This window comes from Ochotona curzoniae, unplaced genomic scaffold (genome assembly GCF_017591425.1).
Source record: "Ochotona curzoniae isolate NIBS_2020 unplaced genomic scaffold, NIBS_Ocur_1.0 scaffold_4506, whole genome shotgun sequence".
Lineage (NCBI taxonomy): Eukaryota > Metazoa > Chordata > Mammalia > Lagomorpha > Ochotonidae > Ochotona > Ochotona curzoniae.
Window position 1 is genome coordinate 40,743,263 of NW_024467119.1, and position 13,784 is coordinate 40,757,046.

The following is a 13,784-nucleotide window of genomic DNA, read 5'->3' on the forward strand; positions in this document are numbered from 1 at the left end:
GACCAGAGCTGGGTTTTTCCAAAGCTGAGAGCCAGGAGCTTCTTCTGGGTCTCCCACATGGGTGCAAAGGCCGCAAGGCCTTGGGCCATCCTCAGCTGCTTTCCCAGTCCAAAGCAGGAAGCTGGATCAGAAGTGGAGCAGCCAGTACTAGAACTGGTACCTGTATAGGGTGCCAAAACTGCAGGTGGAGTATCAACTTGCTATGCCACTGTGCTCACCCCTAAATTTCACTAGTTTTAAGCTTTCCTTTATGTAAATAAACTCTGATAGACTACAGGGTAGTGGTTATCCTCACCCTTGTCTTCTTGTGGATTCAAGTCAGCATTTCTCTTTCATATGTATGTCTGACTTAGCTTGCCTGGGGTATTTGTATATTTGGCTCTGCAGAGTACCTGAATAACTGTCTACTATGTCATCCTGCACACACTACCTAGAAGCATAAAATAGCATTGAAAGCCCTGCTGGCACTGTGGGACAAAAGCTTAGGAAAAAAACAAACCTCTCTTACCTATGGAAAGAGATTTTATATGACATTTTCAAAAACTACAGATACTTCCTAATTTTTGAGTGGTTTTTTACAATCTCAGATCCTCTTTTTCACAGTCTCAGTCTCTTTCCTTTTCCCCTATCCCCAAACAGCATTTTATCAAACACAGATCAGTAAAAAGCCTGTAAAGACTGGATTTGGGGTTTTGAAAAGGTGATTGGCAATAATCTCACGTTTCAAGGAGGTAGTTCCATTTCAAGCCAGGATTATTGTCCTGGAAGAGTCATAATGTAGCAGAAAATAACAGTCTTATTTCTGTATTGTTTACTGTAACTGAGTTAGATGAGCCAAGCATCATTCACTCTGCTGGTTTTCACATGGTTGAAAGGATGCTGGAGGCCGGCCTGTTGCTGCTGTTAGAAAAGGTAGCTGCTGCTTAGAGGGGAAGGTGTAAACAATGTTGCTAATCAACCTGAATTTCAGAGTGAGGCTCCTATAGAATACACTGATTTGTATAAAAATATATTGCTATTTTCTTTGTGACCTCAGTTCTTTGAAAGATGCATTTGTGGTTGCATTTCTCTTTCTGGTTTTTGAAAACAGACTGCAAAATATCTCATTTGCATTCATGCATGTACTACTTTGTGAGCAAGGTAGTCAAATGGACTGTTTTAAGTATCTATTAGGCACCAGCAATCAGCTGTTTTGTCCATCTGATTCCTTTTAATCAGGTGGTTGCATGGTTCTGGTTGTGTGATTTAGAATCCTATAAGATACAGGGGTAGGAGACCTATATTGATTGATCTGGAACAAGTCAGTGGAACAGTATTTGTTAATTTGGCAAATTTGTTTTCCATGTCAATTTAGAATGATGGCACGTTTCTTCATTGGTTTCTATTGCATAACTCATTTAAACATCTTCAGCAGAGCCATAGCCTTGACTTGATGTTTTTAACATTTGGAATTTTGAAGATGAAGGTTCTACTAGAAACTCAAGAAAACCAAATTTACTAGTAGGTGAGCTAAAATATCAACAGTTGGACTGTGATGAGACACAAGAAATCCATACAAAGAGTTTTAAATGCAAAAATAAGCATAACTGTTGAATTACTAAATATTAGTTCAGCATTCGTACGTCTTCAGTATACAGTATGTACAGGGAATAACTATGCTGCCAAGTTCAGCAATTAATCCAAGAATAGGAAATAGCTTTGCATTATGACCCCACATATGACCTTGATGGCTACCAAGGCATGGGTTAGAAGTGGTCAGCACTGACCCATGCCCTGTGTCTTCTCCACTCCAGACGCCCTTGCACTTGGCAGTGATCACCAAGCAGGAAGACGTGGTGCAGGATTTGCTGAGAGCTGGGGCAGATATGAGTCTCCTGGACCGCTTGGGCAACTCTGTTTTGCATCTAGCTGCCAAAGAAGGACAAGACCAAATTCTAAGTATCTTACTCAAGCACAAAAAGGCAACTCCCCTTATTGACCATCCCAATGGAGAAGGTAAGAGACATTCATATATTATCTCTTAGTTTTTTAATTAGTAGGTATTTGATAACCAGTGTGTTGTTTGGTTTGCACTCAAAATTGCTTCCCTTAGTCACCTGGAGCTCATTGTCTCCTGTGATATTTCTTTTGCTCACTGTAGCTAATTCTTTTAATTTGGAAGAGTAACAGGAAAAAGCAGAGTCCTGAACAAACACTGTTCTCGAAGTATATAAAGCATCATTGATTCTGAGCATGTTTGTGTACTCTCAGTGACTCCTGAGAACACAGTTGGAGCCTGTGGATTGCAGCACAGAACAACAGACCTATCATGCCTTTAAAGAACACCCTGAATGAGCATCTTTCAAGCACCTATTCCCTGTGATCCAGTTTTACCGTTTGCTTCAGCTTCAAGGGTTATGGTTATGGTTAGCTACCTGTGAGCAGCCTTCCAACCCTGTGACTGTCCTTATGTTTGGGCCATAGGTCTGAATGCCATCCACATAGCCGTGATGAGCAATAGCTTGCCGTGTCTGCTGCAGCTGGTGGCCGCTGGGGCGGATGTCAATGCCCAGGAGCAGAAATCAGGACGCACAGCACTACATCTAGCTGTGGAACATGACAACATCTCCTTGGCAGGCTGCTTGCTCCTAGAGGTGAAGAACAAAATTACTTTTATAAGAATGAAGCCAGTAACAACTTTTCTCCCTGTATTCAGCTTTACTTAACATCCTTGCATGACTGCAGAGCAGCCCCCTGAAACATTCCCCCAATCCCTGCATCTAATTGGACATGTCCTCATTGGCAGGGTAAGCCCACAGTGGCAACTGGGCTAGTAACTTGACCCCAGGGACCACACACACAGGGGGAGATGGGGACAAAAGGGTGAGAGAACCTTTCACTAAGCTTGTTCTGTGTGGACTGGGTTTTAGGGAGATGCCCATGTGGACAGCACCACCTTTGATGGAACGACACCCCTGCACATAGCAGCCGGGAGAGGGTCCACCAAGCTGGCAGCTCTTCTCAAAGCAGCAGGTAAGGTGGTCAGGTGGTCACTGAAGTCCAGCCTGACTTCAACAGAGCAGCCATGTTGCTTTCTTTAAGCCACAGACCTGCTGCTGAAAAGTATGGATAAAAATTGTATGGCTGATCGTATGTTTGCTGCCATGGAGGTGCTGATTGAACTAGCAATCCTGGCCTTCACTCTGCTTGTCGTGCCAGACAATACTGATTCATCTGTTTGTTTTGGTTTGGAAAATTTAGGTTGACTTTTGACAAAGGATCTTAGTGAAGTGCAACTACTTAAGAATTCTGAACATTATGGTCTCTGAACATGTCAGAATTCCTCAGGGGGGGAAAAAAATTATAAAAATCACTTAAAGACCTCCTCCTGTGAGCAAAGCCTCTTAGAAGTTGAGTAACAGGCAAAAGCAAACAAGCCATGTGCTCCATACCACAATGTACAAGGCACTCACTGCTACTATTTATTTGACCTTCCTGTGGGCCTGGTATTTTCTGTGCATTTTCTCATTTAATCTATAGTAACCTTTGAAGTAATCCCTCTTATCATTCTCATTTTACAGTCATTGAGACAGATGAGCATGACTGCCTTGTATCATGCCACATGGCCCAGTGGCAGTGTGAGTCTACACCTAGGCTGCCCGAATTCCCACACATCATCCTCTTTCTCTTCCTACTTTGTTCCAAGGTTTGCAGACATTATTCCATTTCATCCTCTGGTGTTGTAAAGTATAGGAGTCATCCCCCCTTACCTTTGACTCCAGATTTGGAACCTCATATAATACTTAATGAAATCTGTGGTTCAACTGCCATAGCTTGATTTACTTTAGGGTTTGTTCAATGTTTTTTTAGAAGGTGTTTCATTAATCCAAAGAAACAGAGAAGGGTAAAATGCTATCTTGAAAGTACAGGAGCAGTTTCTTTAAAGGCACATAATTTCCTTGAAAAGCACTAACCTTTTACTTTGTCAAGTAGAACTTTTTTCTTGAATCTGGAGACTGCAGTGTATATGAATAATTTTAGAAGTAACTGATAATGATTTAAATATGCCTTTAGGGCACAGTGCGGTAGCCGAGTCGCTAAATCCTCACCTTGCATGCACTGGGATGCCGTATGGGCCGCAATTCATGTCCCAACTGCTCTACTTCCCATCCAGCTCCTTGCTTATGGCCTGGGAAAGCAGTTGAGGATGGGCCAACACCTTGGGACCCTGTACCCATGTGGGAGACCTGGAAGAAACTCCTGGCTCCTGGCTTCAGATTAACTTAGCTCCAACCATTGTGGCCACTGTATATCTACCTTTCAAATAAAAATATTTTTTTAAAAAGCCTCCAAACAAGAAAAGCTATCTCAGCTTCAACATTGCCTTCTCTGGCATTCTCAGAATCCTATTAAAAGAGTAGCAAGTAACAGCTGTCCTGATGTAAATGAAGAACTGCAGCTAACACCCTGGTCCTAAGCTTAGAGTCACGAATTCACATCAAAAACAGATGTGGGTCAGTCCTATAGCCTGCGCATCCTCATTTCTCCATTCCTTTCATGGTTGTTTGACTTGCTGCTTCATGAATCAGGCCAGGACTGGGAGAGTGACATCCAGAAATAGCATGAAGATCCTGACCTCATTAGACCCTCTCATTACTAAAGTTTGCTGCACTCACGATTCCCCTGCAGAATAAAACCAAGCTCCCTGTCCCAACACAGTGTGTTGGACCTGTCATTCGTTAGACATCAAACTAAACACATTCTCAAAAATAGTCTCTCTGCCTTTGAAAAGTAACTCTTGCTCTAACCTTTGAGTTATTTTGAGTCATTTCCTGCCAAAAGCTAAAGAATAGACTAGATTTCCTCAGATTCATTAGCCCCACATTTTCCACTGACTACACATCCCAGCATAAAGTTCCTTTGGTGCTTTTTGTCTGAGGATCATAGCTCTGACAGTGTTCCACACAGGAATAAGATAGGCCATACTGTCATGGTTTCAAGCATCTTACATCTTTGAGTGAGAGCAGAGGCTGAAAAAATATGCACTGGCAAGTGTAAGTTTGAACATTGAAAGCCTTACTCCTGACGACGCACCCTAGTCCCTGTCAACCACTGTCCATCAGACTCAGATCAAAGAGGTGTCATTCTGTTGAAAAACACTCTACAGCTCAATGTGAGGGTCAAAGCTTCTAAAGTCTTTTGTGTTCCATAGTATCTTTTGCTATATAAAATGTCGTGAGACAGCCATATAGTCCAAGTAAATTTAAATTGAAAAAGAAGCTGAATCTTTCAGTAGAAACATGCTGTTTGCACTAAGAAGTGGCCAGGTGGTTAATTCCAGCAGCTGCCCAGTCCTGCTTTTAGAAACCGGACCCCTGCAGGCAGCTGAAGCTGCCAAGCCCTGGACTTACCTAACGCTGTGTAATCCATCTTCACAGGAGCAGATCCCCTGGTGGAGAACTTCGAGCCTCTCTACGACTTGGAGGACTCTTGGGAAAAGGCTGGAGAGGATGAGGGGGTTGTGCCTGGAACCACTCCTCTGGACATGGCCACCAGCTGGCAGGTGAGTGCAGTCTGCCCAAAGGTACCCCTTGGGGATGCCAGAGGTTCCAGAGTGAAAGAACAGATGCTCCTCCTGGTGCTTTATTCCCCAAAGAGCATGCCTTTTATTTTGAAGACAATCTGCTTGTCATGAGCCATATTTATCTTGAAAACCCTATCCATGAAAGATCTAGGTCAGCTGGGTGTTCAGTGTAAAAGTGTGGGCCTAATCAGATCAGGGCTGAGAGGTGAGAGGGGTCAGGAGCAAGAAAACACAAAATCCACCTAAGAATTCACCCTCTCGCAGTCTCTGAAGCTAGGGTACACATTATGGTTTAGGTAGGTGATTTCTAGACATAAAAAGAAACTGGGAATTCTGCAGATATGCATAAATATAAAAAGGGTAAGTGGACTTAAAGCCTTTCCTCAAACCACCTCTATACTGAGATCTGATGGGGAAGTGCAGTCCCTAGGCCTTTAAGGCCCAGGATGAGGAGCCAGAAAGGAGACAGCAGCATACAGAACTCCACCACCAGTACCAAGTGGGCATGGGAGCCTACGGCTGTCTCACTCTCACTCACCTCCCAGGAGCTGTCTGTGTTGAGCTGAGTGATGCTGGTGGAGAGCACCTAGCCAACACCACCTTTCCCCCAGAAAGCCTAGAAGGCCACCAGCTGGAGTGTGACTGCAGAAAACACCCGAGAAGCCTCCGCGGCAGCACAATTTGTTTGCTTTCAATGAGATATTTCAGGAGCCCCAGTTTCAATGCCCTTGTGAGCATATGGACCACTCAGTTTGCACAGGCTTATCCACCCCATGCTGGTACGCCTTTTCCTCAGGGGCAGGTAGCAGAGCTGAGTAAGCGTGGCCCCCAGCCTGGTGCTCTGCCTCACTAACCCCAGAGAGGCCAAAGTTGAGTCTGAAGACCGGGTTGGTTTCTCCTCCCCCTCAGTTTTTCAGGCCCCCAAATCTGAGCCCTCCGTCCTGAAAATGGATACACGTGTACCTGGAGATGAGTTCTCGCTTCTATTGCTGGGCTCTCCTGAGGAGGACATACGTAGCCCTGTGATACAAATATTTCCCTAAAGGTTCTTTCAATGTGTAATGCTTTCCCATGTTTTTCTTCTCAACAGGTGTTTGACATATTAAATGGAAAGACATATGAGCCAGAGTTTACATCTGAGGAGTTAATGACACAAGGTTGGTGCAGGAGAACCTGATTCTCAAAGTTAGCCTTTCCTCCACACAGTCCTCTACGGAGGGAGAGGGAGAGCCGGTGTTATCCAGGGGGTACCGTGAAGGCATGGTTCTTATTCCTAAATCACTGAGTCAGCCAGACTTCGGACTGCTGAGGCCAGTAGCATGGCTGTCGCCAATAGGAGTTCGAAGGCGAACACCACGGCAGTGCTGTAGCCCTCCAGGGAGTCCCTGCTGGCTTAGGACAATCCTTTTTCTTCATTTTCTTTAGGAGACATGAGACAACTGACTGAAGATGCCAAGTTGAAGCTGTACAAGTTGCTAGAAATTCCTGATCCAGACAAAAACTGGGCTACTCTGGCACAGAAATTAGGTCTGGGGATACTGAACAATGCCTTTCGGTTAAGTCCTGCTCCTTCTAAAACTCTGATTGACAACTACGAGGTAACACACGGCCTTGGGTTCTTACCTGTATATGTTTGGCTTGACTCTGTAATGTCACTAGTTCCATGTCCCTTGAATTTTTGGAAGAAAACAATTTTTTTTTCCCCCTGAGAAGAAGCCTACCATCCTGAAAATTGGTTTTGAGAGCGTCCCTGTTTTATCAATACCTGGAGGCTTCCGGTAGAAGTGTTAACTCAGAGTGCCAGTACTGTCCAGTGCGTGAACCCAAGCAAGCACAGTAGGCTGTTGGGACCACGTAGCTTCCTGTCCCCAAGGACATAAACCTTGAGCACCTACCAGCACACATGGAACCAGCCTTCTGTGAGGTGTTTCTAGTGTGGTTGTTCTCTGGTGATGCTTTCGTTTCTATAAATAAGAAATAGAAGAACATGGGGGTGAAACTGTTTTCTGCTGAAAGTGTCCTGTGGCTTCACCTTCCCCGGAGATGTGCAGACCTCACTCTGGGCTGAGTTTCACTGCCTCAGCACTTTCTCTCTCGTGCTCACCATCAACCCCTTCTCTGGGATTTCCTGAGTGGCCTTTGAGCTGAAACAGGAAACTTGATGAAGAGACTGTGTATTTTCTTCACCAGCCCTTCTCTCTGAGCAAAGGAGAGGAACCTGAGGAGAGGGTGGTGTGTCACTGTTTCTGGCCAGCACAGGAACTGGAATGTAAGAGCACCCCCTACCCTCCATTTGCTTCCCACAGGTCTCTGGGGGCACAGTCAGAGAGCTGGTAGAGGCCTTGAAACAGATGGGCTACACCGAAGCCATCGAAGTGATCCAGGCTGCCTTCTCCACCTCAGGAACCACACCCTTGGGCCCTGGAAAGATTGCCTCTGAGGCATGCTCGCTCCCTCCGTCTCCGTCCTCCACAAGGCAACAGATAGGTAAAGAAAATGGCTGGTGCAGTGTCAGCCTTCCCTAGCTCCCCCAGGTGGATGTCTTCAGTTCTCCTGGGAACTGTTAGGGCAGTGGCATCCCCACTTCATCTCCTGCACATGTGTCTGTAGGCTCCTATCTGACCCCACCCCATCTAGACTAGGGGACTAGTCCCACAGACCATCATTCACACGTGAGAGGTCCTGACATTTCAACTAAACACTGAGAGCAATATGATGTGGGTGGCTACAGTTAATAGTACTGCTGTTTTCTTAATGCAGAGAAAATGCACAGTGCCTGGGCTGTACCAGCACCAGCCCCCAAGCTATGACTGTGGCTTTCTCCCACACCACCTTTCAGTTCCTTAGCTGCTCCCTCCAGTGAGCTCCTGCCTCAAGATGCCCACCTTGTCTCCCAACACTCACTACTGGCACCAGCTGTCTTCCACCCAAAGGCCCATGACCACAGGGAATGGATTCACAACCCAACTCCATACTCTTGTAATTCTTCTCCCCGTCACTAGGAAGCCATCTCATGCTTTCAGTTTCTAAAGCACCAGGACCCCTTTCCTCTCCTCACTCATCCTGTACATGTGCCTCATGCTTCATTAAAAACAGAAGCTCTTGGGACACCATCCAGTGTTCACACCTGTGTCTGTGTCCTCCACGTGGACCCAACAGAGTAAACATCTGTGCCCAGTAGGAGCAGCCTCTTTCCTCACTCAACCTCATACCTCCTCTAGGCCCATGTTTTTATAATTCTTACCCTTCTCCTATGTTGTCAGTCCCTCTCTACTTACTGTCTCACCTTACAAGCATGCCATAATGTCCTAGTTTTAAAAAAAAATCACTCCCTGAACCACATGCTCTTTATCAACAGGCCAGTTTCTCTGGTCCCTCTGCACAGAATTGGTTGTTCTCCTACCTCTTCATCTCTGTCCTTTCGCTGTCCCCCTGTTGTCAGGGCACCACCACACATCTTCCCCGAGCCTGCCGCTGTCACTGAACAGCATCCTCTACGTTACCAGATAAGGTCACTGTCCTCATCCCCTCGACATGCATATGTCACAGCCAACCACTCCCTCCTCTCCAGGGAAGTCCTCCACCTGTAGCTTCTGCACAGCACACCACCTTGCTGTCACTTCTGCCCCCACCTTTTAAAGTCATCACTCTTCCTGCTTCTCCACACAAAACTCTTTGACATCCGCTTTTGTTAAAGGCACAACCATGCAGCAAGAGAGGAAGACAGAAATCTAATAGGGAAGCATCTGCATTAGGCCTACTGGCCTTCCATGCAGCCCGTGCATCCTCCCTGCCCTGTTTCTGGGAAGACACCCCTCCCAGCACAGTCCATCCTCATTTCTTGCCTAGATCCCTGAGAGAGCTCCTAATCCATCTGTTTCCTTTCTGCACGCCTCCCATCCACCCATTTCCTGCACAACAGGCTAAGGAAACCATGTCTCTTTTGTTGTCTACCTTCCTCCATTCATCTGCCCTCCGAGCCAAGCACTGTTTGAGGCACAGAAGAGAACGCTGCAGCCTGCTTTTGCCAGTCACTCTTTGAAGCTGCACACCTCTCTTCCCTCCTCACCACCTTCCACCCCGAGGTGCTCCCTGTACTCCCACAGCCACAGAGACTTGGGACCTTCTCCTTTGCCTACCTGGAAGGTGCCTGCTAACCATCTGGTTCCATGTGGTGTTACTCTATGCAAGAGGTCGTCCCCAGAGAGTAAGGGTGCTCTTCTGTCTTGCTAGGAAAACCACACAGACCACCCATCTCATGGCTCCTTCTGCATAAAAATACAAAGACGAAAAGTGAATACTTCAGAATTGGTTCACAGTGAGTTACAGTTCCTAGGATGTAACAGATCCCAAAAAAGATAGGTTTATTATGGTAAATTAATACCAAGACAATAACCATCCCAGTTGCATTAAAAGCTTAGTATTCTAATATCCCTTAACTGGTAGTGGTCAGATCCCTAAGGGTGCCTTGAAAGCAACCTAACTTTCCAGAATAGATTCACTTTCATCAAAATTGCCTTTCTTCTGCCAGCAAAACCCTTTGAGACAGAACATACTATTGAATAACAAGCTCACAGAAGTTTCTCATTTTTAGTTACTGCTTCTGATAATGATTTCTTTAACCTAGGTTCAGCAATTTTCCCCAGCTATAAAATAGATAACACAGTGGTTGGAAAATACACCTGATTTCTAAGAAAACAGGTACACTTTGAGTCAAGAGAATTCAGGAAGGATTCTGGTAAACACATGCAAGATTGCAAGAGAAAGATGTGAAAACATTTGCCTGGGTCTAGGTCTACAGGTTTGGTGTTACACAGCAGCTGCCGCCCCCTCCACCACCTCTAGCAGCAGTGGTGATGGGCAGGCAACAAAGGTAAGGTGCGATGACTAGTGGAAGCCAGTGGACAGTCATCTGCATCGTGGTCCATGAGCCTTTCAGAGCCAAGCTTGGAGCTCAGCGGAATTGAGGTTACGAGAACGAAGTACCTGCCCTGACCCTCACTGTGCTCCTGGTAAATTCTGTGCTTTCTGCCCCCAGATGAACTTCGAGACAACGACAGCATCTGCGACAGCGGCGTGGAGACATCCTTCCACAGGCTCAGCTTTACAGAGTCGCTCACCAGCAGCAGCTCCATGCTAACTCTTCACAAAATGCCCCATGAGTACGGGCATGAAGGACCTTTAGAAGGCAAAATTTAGCCTCTCAGCATTTCCCCACATCGCATAAACCAAAGCCCTAAAATCCCACTGGGCTGCCCAAAGGGAGGAAGGTAAAGAACATCCCGAGGTGCTTGGAGAAGAGCAGCCTGCCTGAATCCTTCTTGATTTAAGTCAAGGCCTGCTCACTTGACTTCCTTTCCTTGCTCCTAACGAATTTTAGTCTGGTTCAATTGCAGATAGTATCTAGCAATCACAGTGCTCGGCTGAGCTGATGCATCATTGCGGGTGAGGTAGCTTTCTGAGCTTTCAAAGCCGCTCCTGGAATCCAGCTGCTTTCTGTTGTCGTTGCTGCTGTCCCTCTGCCGCATTCCCACTGTCATTACAAGGTGACACTCTCCCCACCCAGTGCTCCTTCTGGCCATCCATGACACAGTTGTGCATTCAGATTAAGGTTTCAGCAAAGGGTTATTTTAACATGAGTCACTTGGTGTGCAATAAAGAAACAAGACATGGCTTTTTCTAATGTGGTTATCTCTGTGATTAAAAAAAAAAAGGCATGGTACTTACCAATATTTAAACATCACAATCACTGCTGAAATGATATCTTCCCTGTTTTCTGCATTTTGCTATTGTAAATATGTTTTTTAGATCAAATACTTTAAAGGAAAAAAATGTTGGATTTATAAATGCTATTTTTTATTTTACTTTTATAATAAAAGGAAAAGCAAATTGATGACCTCACTTTGTTTGATCTCTGTCAATGTTTTCTTAAGATTATCCTTTGGGGTCACTCTATAACCTATATATTCCCTTTCTCCTTTTGAGTTGATTTTTTTTTTTAAGCTAAAACTGAACAAAAAGAAAATGCTTTAACCTAAGCCGAACGCCTTCCACTACCAAATCCTGACACGGCTCATCTCATCTCAGATATCTTTGCCATCTTTGCATTATCTCTGCCATGCTTAGTTTTGGAATTCTGTTATACCAGAGGATCCTGGACAAGCAGCTTCCCACCAGGAAATTTTGCTAAACTCTCTCCTCTCCGAAGTAGAAATAAGAGGAGAAATCAAATGGTTTTGGATGAGGTGCTAAGGTGAACTCTGTAATATGTAAAACCAAAATCCCTCTAACAAAGCTTTGCTGGTCAGCTGCCAGAAGGCACCTTCCAGCCAGCTACAGGTCACAGAGCCCCACCTACCATATCTTTGGTGGCCTCAGGCAGTGATGGAGCGAAGTGGATTGGTCAGAGCCTCTCCAACCTGGGACAGTGCTGAAGGGCTCTTTGTACTACACAAAGCTCCCCAGGGAGTTACCTGAGCCTACACAGCCCTGCTTCCTTTGCCCCTTCCCACAGCTGTTCAACTCCAGGGCACTCTCAACACCATGCACACAAATTTCCAATGAGGTGTGTTTGTCAAAGAACCACGCCTGAGCTGTGCTGGGCCCCATGCTCAATATGTTAAGTCATTTATTCTTGAAAATCATTCAGCAAGGGAGCTAGGATTATCCCCATCTTCCAGAGAAAGCAGCTGAAGCCTAAAGAGTTCAAGCTGCTTCAAACCTCTGAGTTTATGCCCAGCTCTGTCTAGCTCTAAAACTCCCACAGGGTAAAATGGCTGATAAAAATACTTTAAGGCCAGAAGGAAATCCCAGAAGGAAATATACTAAGTTCCTAAGAATTTAGTATATGATAAAATTTCAAGTCAAGGAGGAAAAGATGAATTTCTAGCCATATCAAAATTTAATCCAGAAAAAGATACTAAAAACAGCGAAAGGATAACCTTAAAGCAGGCAAAGCTAAGCAAGACTTTATTGTCTGTTGCAAAGTTTGGGATCCTCATCTTATAGTGCCTCCCAAATAAAGGGAATCTGTTTTTGAAGAAAATTCTGTTTTCTAGCACATTGCCATTCTCTGCCCTTACTCCATTATTCTAGTTTCTGCAACAGCTTAAAGTATATAAAAAAAAAAACACACACACACACACTTTCCTTGATTCTCAAGCAGCCAGTGGCTCTGCTCCTGTACCAGTTCCTCTCTCACAGATCATTCATCATCACTGTGGTTGTAGCAGGTGCCGCCACTCCTTCCCCCAGAGGCGGCCCAGTGTCCCGTCTTGTGAATGCAGGTGAGCCTGACAAAGGCGGAGGAGCTACTAGCTGATCGCCAGGGCACAGACACACTTGTGCCCAGTCCTCCTGGGGCGTGGCCATGCTGTGAGGGAGGCCCATGGCCACACAGAGGAGCTAGGGTCAGAGTTCAGCCAAAGCCTGAAGCAAGGACTCAGCCAATGACGGCAGCCCCTGTTCATGTGAAGGAGGCTGTTCTGCCTCCAGCAATTAAGTCACCCATCTGGCCTTCAGGCAGCTTCAACCAGTGCTGCTCAGAGTTGAGGCGGGCTGTTCTGAGCCCTGCCCAAACTGCAGATCTGTGAGCAAAATAACCAATGGTTGCAGCTTAAAGTCCTAGATGTGGAGTGGATGGCTGGTTTACCACCGTCCGGGTCTCTAACCAAACAACTGCCATACCAGAAGTTAATGAAAAGCTAACCTGGGGAACAACCCAGCTACTTCAGAGGAGTTAAAAGTACCAACATCCTTCTTTAATTAAAAAAAAAAACTCCCACTTCTCTGTTCCAGAAATTTCCCAGATTCCGAATCCCAGGGCTGACCTGAGCTTCTGCCCTGTGCCAGAACCCACGGGCTGCCAGCAGAGCTGGCTGGCTGTGGAAGGTGTCTTACTCCCAGTACCAGCAGGTGGGAAAAAACACCACAAGGAATGCAGCAGATGAGGCAGAAGGCTAGAGTGCACCGGAAATAAACCTGCCCAGAAAGCCTGCCTCACAGCCGGAGGCCATTTCAAAACAGCTTCCTTAGAACCTGCTCCTCTTTGGAGATGTCTGTGCTCTGTGAGCACAGCCCTGGACCCTTTCGAGGTCAGCAGCTTCCTTCTCTCCGCAGGAAGGAGGTCCTCCTGCTGCCCATTTTCCCACCTGAGTCCCCTGCAGAAGCTGGAGACAGCACAGACAAGCTGGCTCCCCGTCAGCGAGGGAGCAGCCCCATC

The 13,784-nt window shown here is 45.9% G+C and overlaps 1 protein-coding gene across 3 annotated transcripts in view; it reads left to right on the forward strand.

The window, feature by feature from the left end:
• The window catches only part of NFKB1 (nuclear factor kappa B subunit 1), a 118,361-nt gene extending 106,905 nt beyond the window's left edge, over nucleotides 1–11,456 (forward strand). For all 3 annotated transcript variants that reach the window (XM_040966564.1, XM_040966565.1, XM_040966566.1), the window contains 8 exons: nucleotides 1,794–1,995; nucleotides 2,464–2,633; nucleotides 2,910–3,012; nucleotides 5,418–5,542; nucleotides 6,654–6,720; nucleotides 6,989–7,161; nucleotides 7,870–8,050; nucleotides 10,602–11,456. In XM_040966564.1, coding sequence (XP_040822498.1) covers nucleotides 1,794–1,995; nucleotides 2,464–2,633; nucleotides 2,910–3,012; nucleotides 5,418–5,542; nucleotides 6,654–6,720; nucleotides 6,989–7,161; nucleotides 7,870–8,050; nucleotides 10,602–10,762 — 1,182 coding nt within the window. In that variant the 3' untranslated portion in view covers nucleotides 10,763–11,456. The remainder of the gene's footprint in view (nucleotides 1–1,793; nucleotides 1,996–2,463; nucleotides 2,634–2,909; nucleotides 3,013–5,417; nucleotides 5,543–6,653; nucleotides 6,721–6,988; nucleotides 7,162–7,869; nucleotides 8,051–10,601) is intronic.
• The last annotated feature ends 2,328 nt before the right edge of the window (nucleotides 11,457–13,784 follow it).